Raw genomic sequence first — 14,726 nt, 5'->3', positions numbered from 1 at the left:
TGGTAAAGATAGATATGATTTAAAAATGGAAAATAAAAATAAGTAAAATACCGCAAGAAACTCAAAGAACAATTTTTTGAAAGAAATCGATGTCCATAGTAATGAGAGTATCTCCCGTAGCTCTGTAGTTTATTGTGGCTGTCCGTAGAAACTACAGACAATCTGTAACAGTTGACAACTCTGCATGTGTTTATGCAGTTGTCATGGCACTAGCTTTCTTTATAATGAGTAGTATATTTCTAGGCGAAATTTTTTTTCAAGGAGTGAGCTGATCTTTAAATCCTAAAACCTCTAATAACACATCAGTGTTATGTACTCAAGAGATGCTACTACTACTACTAAAATACACATGTACCTCGTCCATATTCCTCTGCAGAACCTCTAACGAATTGGTACATGCGGGAATGTGTGTGTAAGTGTAGTGAAACCTGACGCAAAGTTTGTTTCAGTGTAATGCTTGTTATGTGTAGTGTTGCCATCTGCCACCGGTTTTTGTAACTATGAGTGAAGTGTAATGATTGAATAATTAATCGTTGTAGGCCTGTTGCTCTCTGTAGCGAGATTTTTTAATGGGGAGATCGGCTCACATTTGCGCCTCGAAGTTGGGAACCACGGGAAACCAACTTCAGCCGACCACCACTATGGTGACGGTGGGGTTCGAACCCGGATCCTCGCGATGTGAGTCCGTCATTATGACCACTCAACCACCACAGCGGCACTAAAGAGATGCTGCTATTTATGCTCCAACTCAGGAGTGAGAAACTGAGATGATGGATAAATATTTATCATTAATTTTTTCCCTTTCAATTTTTATGATGCAGCTGGATTCTTAGCTATCAGATACATGCTCAGATACAAAATGAGAGAAAAAAAAAGGGAAAACTGGCACAATGTTTGCATGAGTTAACACTTGTTATTTGCAGGGTTCATACTCATTTTGGTAAAAAAATTTCCCTAACTTTTCCAAACTTTTAAAACTTTAACATCAATTAATTATAAAATTATTAAAATTAATTATATTAACTATAATTACTATCAAAATAACATTATAAATGTAGATTATAAATTATTGAATTTCTTATACACCCATTTGTGCTTTTCAAATACACCTGATGGAAAAATGGTATACAATCTCTATATAACTTGTATAAAATAACATGTCCTAACTGACTGATTCATCATCGCTGAGCCAAAACATCTGAAACTATAAAAATAAAATATGGTCAATAGTTGTAATTCATGATGTAAAGACTCACTAAAAAAAGTTTTTTGAAATTCGACCCCAAAGTGGGTCATAAAGGGGTTCAAAGGTAACAGAGAAATCATGTCGAGCCAAAACCGCTCTGAAGCTATATTCATGAAATTTGGTCAGAAATTTTGCTTCATGATGAAGACTAACTAAATGGGTTTTTTCTTTGGAATTCAACCCCTAAGAGGGTCATAAAGGGGTTCAAAAGCAACAAAGAGAAATCATGTCAAACCAAAACTGCTGAATCTATATTTGTGAAATTTGGTCAGAAATTTTATTTCATGACGTAAAAACTAAGAAAGGGTTTCTCAAAATTTGTTTGAGGAAGCCTGTTTGGGTTCATAGGTAACATAGAGGAATCATGTGTAGCCGAAACTGCTGAATCTATAATCATGAAATTTGGTCAGAACTTTTATTTCATGACATAAAAACTAAGTAAGAAGGGGTTTTATGAAATTTGACCTCTAAGGGGGTTCAATAAAAGGAGAGGGTGTCATATAAATCAGCGGTTCTCAACCTTTTTGACTCGCGGAGCCCTTTTAAGTAAAAAAGTTCTATGGCGGAGCCCCGTAGGCCAATTTTTTAATTATTCATCAAAGTTACAGATTTATTTTTACTACAGTATTTAACCTTTTGAGTCCCAGGGGGTATTGAAAAAACACTGTTGAAGAATCCCCAACAGCGCAACTGAGCTTTCTCGAAATGAGTACGAAAAGACCCAAGCAGCGCGATAGCGCTTGTTTTATTTTATGTCGAGAAATACCAAGCGGTGCGATAGTGCTTTGTTTATTTTACATTGTTGTATCCAAATCGGAGCAATAGCACTTCTTGTATTTGTTAGGTAACACGATTTTCGTCTTTTTCTCATTGCTCCGTCACATTTATTGTAGTTTAAATTGTTTGTTCATAACACAAAAATATTGTTAATTTGTAATTCGTTATTTTATAAAATACATCTGTATTATGCGTACTGTAAATTTATAAATATTTCAAGTTTTGTTCGATAAAAATTATTGAGAAGATAACAATGAAATAAAAAATTTTATTTTGTAATGTATTATTGCATTATTATAGTATTATCTTACCTATTGTAAAATTTACTATTTACATTAGAAGGAGCTGTGTGATGTACTTGCTTCAGTAAATCTGAGCGCGCGACTTCAACAATCGGTAACACACCGTCAGTTGTCCACAATGTTCGAAATGTACTGGGTTTTCTTGACATAAAATCCCAACAGCACGATCGCGCTGCTTGGGACTCAAACGGTTAAAAATATTTATAATTATTTTTTTAAATTTTACTGTTTTTCTTTCTATTTTCCTCGAGCAGCCACGGAGCCCCTGGAGAGTGCACAAGGAGCACCGGTTCAGAACCGCTGATATAGATAAATCGTGTCGAAATAAATATGAAATTTTGCCAGTATTTTTGTATTGTAATAGAGAGACTCACTGCCAAGTGACTTTTCAAAATTCAACCCCCTGGGAGGGGGATTCAAAGGTTACATGAAGCAATCATCACTGAGCTGAAATTGTTGAAGCCATAAATATGAAATTTATAGTTTTTGTCAGAATTATATTTACTATAATGTAGATGCCCACAAAGATGGGATTTCAGAAAATTCATCCCCCAAGGGGGTCATGAGGGGTTCAAATGTTATATGGGAGAATCATTGCAGAGTAATTTCAGATTACCAAATCCATGCAAGTGAAGCCGCAGGTAACAACTACTAAATAAATGTGGGATTTTCTGCAATATCACTGTCGGAAGACATTACCTTAAAAATTTCTCCAACATCCTTGAATTATTACAGGATGAGTGGGACATCACTGATTTCAATGTCCATAAGATTTAAGCCTACACTGTTGTTTCCATTGTGACATCTATATTAGATTAGATTTTGAACATATTGGCGCAAGGACCAATTTGGTCAAACTGCACCAAAACAATGACAATATAAAAAATTGTGACATCTAGTTTCCATTTGAAAATCTAGATTGAAAACAGTTTTTCTTACCACTCACCATTTTCAAACAAAAATTCCCACATGAAAAATCATAATATACACATGCTTCATCTGGCATTGCTCACTAAAGTCAACTTACAAAATTATCTCGCAACTGAACTTTCCTGATATCTATGCATAAAAAATATATTTCAATGATGCACAGTTATGATTTTACATTTTCAAAAACACTTTTTATGCAGTTATGATAAGGTGACAACATACTGCTCTTATACACAGAGTCACTAAATCATTGTTTCTTCTCTGCAGTTTCTACGGTTTTGTGCTCACTGCGAGATTTACAGATTATCAATATTTATGATGTTATTGGATCATAATTTACGTTCATGATCAACATTTTTTTGATCAGACGACAAACATAATGATTTTCCAAGTTTGATGTCAAAAATTTCCACGTTTTAAAAGAAAAATGGGTTATTTTCGCTGATTTTTCAGCCTTTTTTAGTAAAAATTTTTCCCCTGACAATTAAAGATTTTTCCTGACCCTTACAAATCACTTATTTGGCATCATTGACAATTTAACACTCGTTCTTTGGCAGAACAGCTCTTTGACTTGAAAAATGAAATATTTAGTAAAGATTTGCCATAATGGCAACCAACAATAGAAAGCGTGGTTGTTTTTGCTGCTAGTTGCAATGTTTTTCATTGAAAAACGGAAAATATCTTTTTTAGCTGACCACCACTGCATGATCCCAAATATCTATCAGGAAGTCTGAATTTGTGGTGTTCTGGGATAAAATCTCTCTTATTTCCTGACCTTTTTTGTATTTTGTGATTTTTCCCATTATAGTAGACACCTGGTCAGGACTTTTGGTTTTCTTTTTTTAATGTCCTCTCTCCCCCTTTCCTTCCTTTTAAGAGCTCGATAAGGCTTTGCTCTTTCTTCACTCCAGATTTCACTTCATTTTATGAGTTGTGAAGATATTCTTAGCTGCCTTTTTATTGCTTTTACAAATTGTTCACAGATAGCAGCATCCCACAATACAGTTAAATTCTAACCTCACTATACTGTTTGGCAGAAAAGTGTTCATAATAACTTAAACCGTGAAAGCTTTTATCAGTCTTTTATCTAAAGAAAAATTATATATAAACATGAAGAAATGACATTTTAACAAATAAATTGAAGACATCACAAGGATGTTATTAATAATGGAGGGTTTTATTGAGCACTTAAAAAGAAAACATGCATACTCCTACCATAATTTTCTACACCATCATCAAGCATTGTTCTAATTCTATTCTTATTTGTACAAAGTAGGGCTGAACAAATCGCTAAAAAAAGGAAATGCTAGAAAAACTTTTTAAGCTTTAAAATTTTTTTTACAGAAGAAAAAGGTACAAAATAATGCTTCTTTTGACTTTTTCAGGGCACAGTGACCCTCTTTCATGTTGGCAGATATGTTGCTATAAATTCTAAACATTTTGTGCTGCTATCAGCCTGCAATTTGACTATGTAACAGTATCTGTTCCACCCAGTGTAGGGTGACCCGGGTCTGAGGAGCGGCCTCAATTTGGTTGCAATTGACTACTTGATCGGCGATCACCAATATTACTGTTGAATTATGAAAAATAATATAAATACATTGCTTAGCTGGTGGATGACTGCAGGCATCCACTAGGGAAATATGGCCTTTGTATTGTTTTCGCCATGTAATACTTTTACTCAGCATTGTTTGGCAGACCTGGCCAGTTTGTCAAGTATTGTTGAATGTTGCCATTTTGATGTTGTGTAATTTTGATTATTTTTGTATGATGTTTGAATACGTAGATTTCTTTGTGATGTCATATTTCTTCATGTGAAGATGGAGGGGTTCAGACAATCAACCAATCTAGTGTTTCCCAAAGTGGACGATGGAAGGATCCATGGGGCGGTAGAAGCTTAGCATTTATTATAGGATCCTATGGGTTAAATAAAGTTGGGAGGCAATGAGAAGAAAAACTTTTTGGAAAAGGGGGCAACGGAACGAAAAGTTTGGGAAACTATGCACTAGTTCGAAGATTTCTTTGTTTCACTGCTGATTATATATGGCTCATGACTGTTTTTCACTACTACTTGTGCAACATACCTTTTGCGATTCCCGGTTCAATTGTTATATTGAATACAGTATTACTCGTTGAACAGATGACAACAATAAAAAAAGTTTTTCTTTAAAAAAAAAAACAACATTTATTCTATTAAATATTAAAACACTTTTCAGACACTTGGTTATCACAGTAAGTTAATTTTTTGTTCTCAAACAAATTAATTAAATTGATAATTGCAGACATGCCAACTTTTGAAATCCAGAAATTCTCCCCTAAAAAATTCGAAATTTTTTTTTTTTTAATCAATTAAGAAAAAGTTACATTTCCCCCTCCCCAAGGCAGGTTCTGCATTGCCCCTGAGGAGAATATAATTCCATGTCATTCTTTCCGTGCAGAATAGAGAAATCACATCTACATACTGTTCATAAAATATGTATTTCCTTTTGTGAATGCTATCAGTGATTCTATCTTGGGTATATGAACTCTTAAAAGCTTTATATTTTAGCTGTATTATAGCTTAAAGTTTTATATTTTCTTTCTGAACACGTTTAATCAGAAGAAATAATTTAAAAAAAACTCAAATTACAAAGCTGCCGACGAAAAAACGTGTTTACCGCACGGCTGTTAATGGAATACAATAACAATTATACAGGAATTTCGGACCCCAAGGTCATGCTCCTGATAAATGATTGCCGATAAACGCTACAAAAACGAAGTCGCTTCTTTGCCAGTTGCTTAAATGCGGTCACAGAGACTTTTTAAGGCTGCTCGATGGAAATGACCACGGCTGTCCTCTATAGGTGTTTTCCCTAACGACGACGGTAATAATTGACGCCACGAAAACGTGAAAGCTCGTGTAAAATCGAATTTTCTGCCAAAATCCGGAGAAATTTGAACAAATCCAGAGAGCGGGAGGAAGGATGAAAAATCGGGAGAGTTGGCAGGTCTGTACTTGGAACCATCTCACAATTTGCCAAGATGACCGAAAAAACACTTTTCACGCTCACATCATCCGTATCACAGTCCAACATCAGTGGGACCACAGTCAGATTAGAGATAGTCCAGGGATGTTCTTGACAGGAAGTCATTTAGTTCATTGTAAGCCAAACAGTCGGAGAAACGCTAGAGCCAGGATAGCATCGAATCTCACCAAGTTGTACCCGATCAAGCTACCGGTCAACCATAGAGTAGGAGACAAGATCAGGCTGATATCCAGGCCCATCATTTGGGGGTCAGGAGGGGCCTAGCTTTTGAAAATACATTAAAAATAGTATATATACACACAAATATATATACATACATTAAGTACATGTTCTTTGCCACCCCCAGAAAAAGTTGAAATGACGGCCCTGCGCTGATATCAAGGGAATTCCAGAGGCTACGATCAATCCATGGAGTAGATGACAGAACCAAGACAATGTTGAATCAGATTAGGAGTTATCTGGCCAAGCTACCGGTCAAACCATAGAACAGATGACGAGACCCAAGCGGTGCAAAGGCAAGCCCTTCAACTTTCAGTGCACATCACTATGAGTGAGAGATCACCTGGCACACGCCTCAACAGGGCGAAACACCTTTATTATAAGACAACTGTTTCGAAAGAGCTGGAATCAGTGATGCATCTCACTGTGTATCCAGTATATATCTGATAGCACTCCCATCATGCATCATGACAGGAACCAATCCCCAGGACGAATCTATGGCACTCATTTACATATTATTATAGAAGGAAAATAATATTGCAAAAAATAATATATCACTGATTACATATGGCAAAACAATTACTAACAATTGGAGACCTGCCCAGGGAAAACAATTTTAGGCTCACTGCATCATGAGGAGTTTCATGAAGTTATTTTACCGCAAAGTGGTTTGCGACCTACCAACAGCGTGAAGGTAAATTATTGCACATATATGTACAACACTTTTTGCAAGACTCCAATATTGCAACTAATATATATTTTGCAAAACACTAACATTCTATATTGCACAAATAATTCATTTCTCTGAAAAAATAATTCCAAGTTTGTCGATGACCTGGCGTGGTTCCAACCAATGCGCCACGAAACGACTCAAGGAAAGAGAAAGTAACAAGACGAACCTCCAAGATCCATCACATTGGTGTAAACCAGAATTTATGCAGGACATTGGCAGCCTGATCTCTGGTCCTGTTCTCGTCCGACAGCTAAGACACTCCACCCAGACTGTCAGACTAATCAAATTAACTGGCCCAAACCACTTTGCCAGTGGGTACCTCGGGTGGTTTCTGGTAGCTAAATGAACCCTGGGGTCTAAACAAAGATTTAGGATTTGAAGAATTAAGATTAGTGAAAGATCCTGGTTTGTCATGTTACACTTGTTGCAGCTAATTTCTTGAACTAACATGCTCTAGTCTTAACATTTAATGCTTGTGGGCACTTACTCATCACCAGCTGGTCTGGCAGATATTAAATCTGTAATATGTTCTAGTTGGTACATTCCGTAGATGTCTGATTCACACTTTATCTGCTGTAAGCGCTAAACTGAGTGAATTCCTGCATCATACACTGCTCAAAACAATTAGGGGAGCAAGCAAAAAAGTGAAGAAAACCGTGCGAGACAGCCACGTATTGGCATACAATGGATAGTACACGCGTATCAATGCGCAATACAGAAAAAAGACGTAAAAAAATTTGGAATTAAGCTTTAATTCTTTGAAAATGTGGAAAAAACATGAAAAGATGATTTAGGGCAACAATTTGGTTACATGTAAACGATAAAAAAAAGTACTGTTTAGACATGATGCGTGAGTTTTAATAGGAAGTGTGGTCTCCTCGAACAGCTAAGACTGCGGCACACCTGTTTGCCATGGATGCGATGAGGTTATCGATCAGACTTTGGGGAATACTGTTCCACTCCTCAAGAAGTGCAATCTGCAAGTCTCGGACAGTAACAGGCGGCCTTGGTCGCGCAGCAATGCGTCGTCCGAGCATGTCCCAAACATGCTCGATTGGATTCAGGTCAGGAGAGCACACTGGCCATTCCATACGCTGTATTGTTTCAGCTTCAAGCATGTTCTCCACCAGACGAGCTCTATGCGGTCGGGCATTATCATCCTGGAAAACAAAGGTATCTCCAATGGCTCCAGCGTAAGGGATGACATGAGGTCGCAGTATCTCGGCTGCATACCTTCGGGCCGTCAAAATGCCATTCCGAATGATATGCAGGTCCGTACGTCCGCCTATGCTGATTCCACCCCATACCATCCAACCAGCTCGTCTGTATTGTGACCTTATTTCGAGTGCCCCTGTCCCTCCATACCAGAACACGTCGGGTGTCACACTCCAGACTGAATCGGGACTCGTCTGTAAACAGCACTTGGCTCCAATCATGTTGCTCCCAATCTCGATGTTCAGCAGCCCATCTTCTTCGGGCCGCACGGTGGCGTGGGGTCAACGGAATGCAGACCATTGGCCTACGTGCAAAGAGCCCTCCCTCATGAAGCTGATTACGTACTGTTTGGCTGGACACCCTTCGTCCTGTTGCCAAGAGCAACTGTCTTTGCAGCTGCGTAGCATTCTCTGTTCTGTTTCGACGGGCTGTTAACCGTATATACTGGTCATCAGTTGCTGTAGTGGTGCGTGGCCGACCTTGCCCTGGTCGACGTCTAACATTTCCTGTTTCTTGGAATCGATTCCACAGCCTTGCAACAACACTTCTGGCGACTCCAACAGCGTCCGCGACACTACGTTGTGTTTGCCTGGGTTCCAGTCTGCCTATAACACGCCATGCCATGGATTCCGGTAAATTATGTTGTTGAGACATCCTCAAGTCACCTTGTCTCAAAAAAAAAATACAGCGCAATCGAATTTTACAGTTACGGCAGTAAAACAGACGTTTCTGCAACATCCCGATTTCTGCCCTTATCTCCTTTTTCTGGTATTTGACGTCATGAACTTTGATTTGCATATGAAGTTTTCTTCTTCCGTTTCCTGCTAGGATTTAAATTATGGATGATTCATTTTATGTTACTTATCGGTATACATCTTTGCGTAATTTTGTTAAAACCATGTGCTCCCCTAATTGTTTTGAGCAGTGTATGTTGATCTCTACGAAATGGAAAACCTGGTGTCTGATGACTTGTCTCTCAACATAGCTTCAAAAACTTGCTCGAAGTTGGTGATTATTGGATTCTCTCTTCTACTGTGATCGCTCATTTCATGGGATGCGATAGAGTCTACAGTGCAATTTATTCTTGCCTGAAATGCATAACAATGGTATTCTCGCTGTGTGCGGCTATGCATGATGGAAAATGAGGTCTCATATACTTCAATGAATTTTGACAAGCTACAAAAGTCTACATAAAGATCGTGATCAACAGATTATCAATGAACTGACATCAAACATAGGGATACAGAACCAGACAGTTGGTGAAAAATTTCTATTGATGAGCCACGTATAATTTCGTTTCTTGTGAGTAGAGTAAATTGAAACTTGAATGTTAAACAAACTTTTGTGCCTGTGTGTGTGAGAATTATCTTAACTTTAACGAAAAATTAAATGTAAAATTAGAATTTTTCATGAATAAATATTTTGGTGAAAAATTTAGATGATGTTTTTATTCAATTTGTTGTCTGCAAATGTTTGGATTAACCAAAAATACTGGGAGTGCACTAAATTTTTGCAACTACTAAAAGAAAATTTTAAGCAAAAATACCAATTTTTTTAGTCGTCATTGTGACCTGGTGCCTGGGATTTGTCCAGCCCTGATATACACTCTACTGCACATTAGCTTCAATACAACCCAGTTTTTTTTTAGTTTTAGAAAAAAATTAAAGAAACATGCGGCTGGAAGTTTGCATTTATAAATTCAAAATAATGCTTTACATACAGAATTCATGTGTCCGTATGTATATATTTCGGGCCAAAAAAAAAAAAAAAAAAAAATTCTTTAAATATATGTTTTTTCTTATAAAATATACATTTTGAATAAAGCATAGCATAAATGCTGGAGGAAAAACTATAGAATGATTTGATATATTCTTCACTTCAAGATGATTCTTGATCTTCAAAAATTTCTTCAACTGCTTATATATGTGTATAGATATATACATCTACACTTTTTGAAACACACACAGATAGGTGTTTAAAAGTTCTTTTACATCATATATGTAATGTTGATTCCTGTTATTAAATTACCTAGTTAAACACTGATACTTAAAACAATACATATTATATACACCAATAAAACTCAATGTGAACTAAAATACATAGCACGTTAAAAATGATGAAAGATCCAAACCGTTGACAGAATGACAAAATCTGTGATATGTGGATGAACATACGAGTTCTGTTGGCAATCTGTTCCATACTCTTCCAATTAGCGGTACCTCCGCGAACCACAAACAAGAATTTCCGCAAATGCGAAGGGATTCTGCGCCTCGGCGCACCATGTAGCAAGAGAACCGTTTTGGCGCAATTGGCACAGTTCTTGCACCTGTGTGTATCATTAGAATCTATTTAGCAACCAAAAAACTAAACTGTAGGACTAAAATACCCTTTAATTTGGCAGTGCTGATTGTATATGATGCTTAAGAAACTCCTGTAACTTATTCTTAGTGCAAAAGTAAGAATAACTAAGTTTGACTATGATATATTTACTAGCATTCATAATGCAATGGTTTTCCAATTGAAACTGTATCTAAACATGCAAAACAATGCGTTGAGTTATCATGTCCTGCCAGCTCTGCTTTGAAAATATACTCTTTAAAACTCTGGATTTATATAACCTGAACTAAGAAATTTTTAATCAAGAATAAATGAGTTTAATTAGTGTATTAACTTTTATAAACTGCACTTTAATTTTTATATGGAATAAAATGTTGGGCAGTTCCGAAAATTTAAAATATCAAAATAGATATATTTTCATAGTAATTACAATTCAAAATATACAGCACTTTAATCTATATAAAAGTAGGTGTTTTGTTTATATATAGAAATGTCCTCTCCTCTTGTTAATACAAGATTCTTTGAAAGACTGGTTATTTGTGGAGATGAAGATTACAAGGAAGAAAATTCATCACTGCCTCCACGGAGACTCAAACACTGGTCTTTCGCTTGCTGGATGAGTGCTCTACCATCTAAGTTATGAAAGCAGATAGAATATTTCAACCTTGGTGTGTATATATATATGTTGAAAGGCTTCATACATGGACAGCGGCAGCAATCAACCAATAGCTCGTGAATGACATAGGCCACCAGATAGCCATGTGCATATAGAAATTTCCACTCCACTTGTTACAAGAAATAACCAGTCTTTCAATGAATCTTGTATTAGCAAGTGGAGAGGACATTTCTATATGCATGTGGCCATCTGGTGACCTATGTCATTCAGGAGCTATTGGTTGATTGCTGCCACCGTCCATGCACAGAGCCTTTCAACACATATATACACTCCGAGGTTGAAATATTCTATCTGCTTCCATAGCTTAGATGGTAGAGCACTCGTCCGGCAAGCGAGAGACCAGGGTTCGAGTCACCGCGGGGCAGGGATGAATTTTCTTCCTTGTAATCTTCATCTTCACAAATAACCAGTCTTTCAATGAATCTTGTAGGTGTTTTGTTGTTTAACATATCTATCAGGTTAAAAAATACTATTTTACAGCATTGACAATAAGTTTTTGACTGTTTTAATACAGAGTTGGTTTCTGAAGTAAAAAAACTAACCCTTTTATGCCCCATCACACATATTTTGAATAAACAGCTCTATTTCGCTTAGCAAATTGAACATAGGTAATGCTTTATATACTTTTATGATTTAGATAAATAAACCATAAAACTACATATTAGCTGTTCTAAAACTTTTTTAAAGTTGAAAATTTCAAAATTTAAAATTACAATTAATATTTTATTTTAATTATTGTAATAAATTAATTACAATAATTAAATGATTACAATATTATAAAAATAAAACATTTTGTAATTTATGCTAAAAATAAGTTTTTCCATCATATTATATACCTATTGTGTTCAAAACATTATCTGAAACCTTAATTGATTATTGATCATTTTATCATTTTTGTTGCACCACGGTCATTTTCTGCACATGAGGGCTAATTAGACCGGGACCAACAATGTATTGCCGATTCAGAACGGCAGGCTTGTTTTTTTATACTCATCGAGAGGTTGGTGCGCTAACCCCTCGATTCTGAAACATTACCTTAGTTTTTTGGATGGTTTAAACCAGTGTTTGACAGTTTAAACCAATTTTTGAGACTTGTCATGTCAAAAACCCAAACCTGGCATTAAGGCTTTGCTTTTCTTTCATTTTGAAATGTATTACTCCTGTGGCCTGTGATTGATTACCAGGTAATCAATGGCCAGTATACTTTGACTGCGTAGCTAGTTTAACCTTTTCACTGTGAGGGTCACATACTTAATTACAATTTTTACCTATGCTAGCTATAAAAAGTTCAAAAAAATCATCATTTTATTCACATATTCCATATTATTCTGAAAGCAAGTCAACAGTGCACTGTGTTAAAAAAATAGATAAGAGTAGCATATATTTTACCAAAACATAGCAACGCATCATTGCAGGTGACTGTGGATTACCAGAATATTGAAAACCAACAGATGTGCATGACACAAGAAGGAAAGTTATTGCAAAAATCCCAGCCAGCAGCATAAGAATGTGTTTGACGCAATGTGTCAACTGTACCAGAGACATCTGGGTAAAAAAAGTAATCATGCATATTGCATAATAACGACAAACAATGATACATAGCATAAAATATTTTGTTTACAGAGTATATAACCATTTACAATGTTTATAAGCACATACGTAAAAATGCAACTACAAAAATTGTTCGACTTACTGAAAATAAACAAATTAACCAGGGGGGGGGGGGGAGAGACAAATGCATGCAACCAAAATTTCAACTGAGAGCAAAATGACTAACATGTTCTTACAGCAGTCTATGTCAGCAGTAAAATGTCTCAAATCTTGAGCATTGTGATGATGAATTTCACCTTTTAACATTTTATAAGTATGTACGAGAGACGTTTCAAAAGTAAAGGATAATTGGTTACAAAAAATACTACACGAGAAGAAAAAATCTATTAATAACAGAGTTGACAACTGCTACGGATTCTCCGTAGTTTTTATGGAGAGCCACAACAAACTATGGAGCTATGGGAGATGCTCTCAAAAAATAACTACGGAAATTAGTTTTTAAAGAATATTAAATAAAATCAGGTCTTTGAGTTTTTTGTGGTATTTTACTCATTTTTTTTAAATCACATCTATCTTTACCATAACAATGAATTTGTATATGCATGTGAGAAAGTTCGAGAGCAGACAAACTCTGGACGGATAAGTTTTGTCTATGCTCTGAAGTCAATCTGTAAAGCTGAGGATAAACACACGCTCTACTTGATGTCAAATGCACAAAAACCTGTTTTCTCTCAAAACTGCCCCATGTTGTAGGCTAAAAACCGGTTTTTCTGTTGTCCAGCGCAGCACAGGTCTGGACAACACTATGTATAACAGAAGGCCTCTGCGCAAAGCTCTGTACGTCACTGAAGAAGGTCATCTCACCTATAGACATTGGATATAGCAGGCCGATTGCATGCTCCATCTTTACCCTTTCTTGTAAAATATCCAATGGCTATACAGAGATGCTGCTGTACTCTAATTTACCTGGGTCCAGGGATCCAGGTTATTGGCGGAATCTGGGTCCTTTTTGAGTAAAAGTGGGTCCCTCTCGAAAAAAAATTATAGCCCCCATCATTCACTGGTATCTCTGTGAATTTTTTCCAGCATGGCCCAGGTCTTTGATCACCTGCTTATTTCTCTTTGTTGAGATGTTCTCGGTAGGAGGGGAAGGTATCTCTGTGAATCAAATAAATAATTAATTTCTAAAAACATGTTCTATCTATAGGTTCATTGAAAAAAAAAAAGATTAATTTACCAGTTTTTTACTTTCGTTGTCAACTAGTAGAAAAAGCTTGAAAAAAAAGCCCATTATGAGAATTTAACAAATGTAATAAATCTACAATCTACAACAAATATATATATACAAGCAATCTCGCTTATAACATTCCCATTTCACACATTTTAGTACAACTTATTTTTGTGGCCACAACTCTAAATAATTCTCATTTAGATTTTCTGTTTAAAAAGCATTTTTCCACGTACAATATTTTTTATGACGGTTTTTTTAAAAACGTTATAAGCAGGATCCACTGTCATTAAAAGTTAAGCACATACATTTATATATATTTACTAGTAAATCAAAATATATAAATTTCCTTCTGATTGATTTTCCATTTCGTTATAAAAATCTTAGCTTTTTCAACAATATCTTGTGATTAAATTTAAAGCAAATGAGATTCTGATACTTATTTTCTGATTTCCCTATTCATATAAATCACAGGGAGAGATTTCG

The 14,726-nt window shown here is 35.9% G+C and overlaps 1 protein-coding gene across 3 annotated transcripts in view; it reads right to left on the bottom strand.

The window, feature by feature from the left end:
• The window catches only part of LOC149067563 (endoplasmic reticulum metallopeptidase 1-like), a 226,376-nt gene that overhangs the window by 75,072 nt on the left and 136,578 nt on the right, over window positions 1-14,726 (bottom strand). For all 3 annotated transcript variants that reach the window (XR_016195341.1, XM_089252576.1, XM_089252577.1), the window contains exon 10: window positions 12,851-13,006. Coding sequence is in view for 2 of the 3 variants with exons in the window: in XM_089252576.1 (XP_089108702.1) it covers window positions 12,851-13,006 (156 nt within the window). In the remaining variant the exon portion in view is untranslated. The remainder of the gene's footprint in view (window positions 1-12,850; window positions 13,007-14,726) is intronic.

This window comes from Pholcus phalangioides, unplaced genomic scaffold (assembly GCF_987345545.1).
Source record: "Pholcus phalangioides strain wild (caught in Gottingen) unplaced genomic scaffold, Ppha-v1.0 ptg000029l_1, whole genome shotgun sequence".
Classification (NCBI taxonomy): Eukaryota; Metazoa; Arthropoda; class Arachnida; order Araneae; family Pholcidae; genus Pholcus; species Pholcus phalangioides.
The sequence above is the reverse complement of the archived record's forward strand: the minus strand, read 5'-3'. Positions and strand labels throughout refer to the sequence as shown.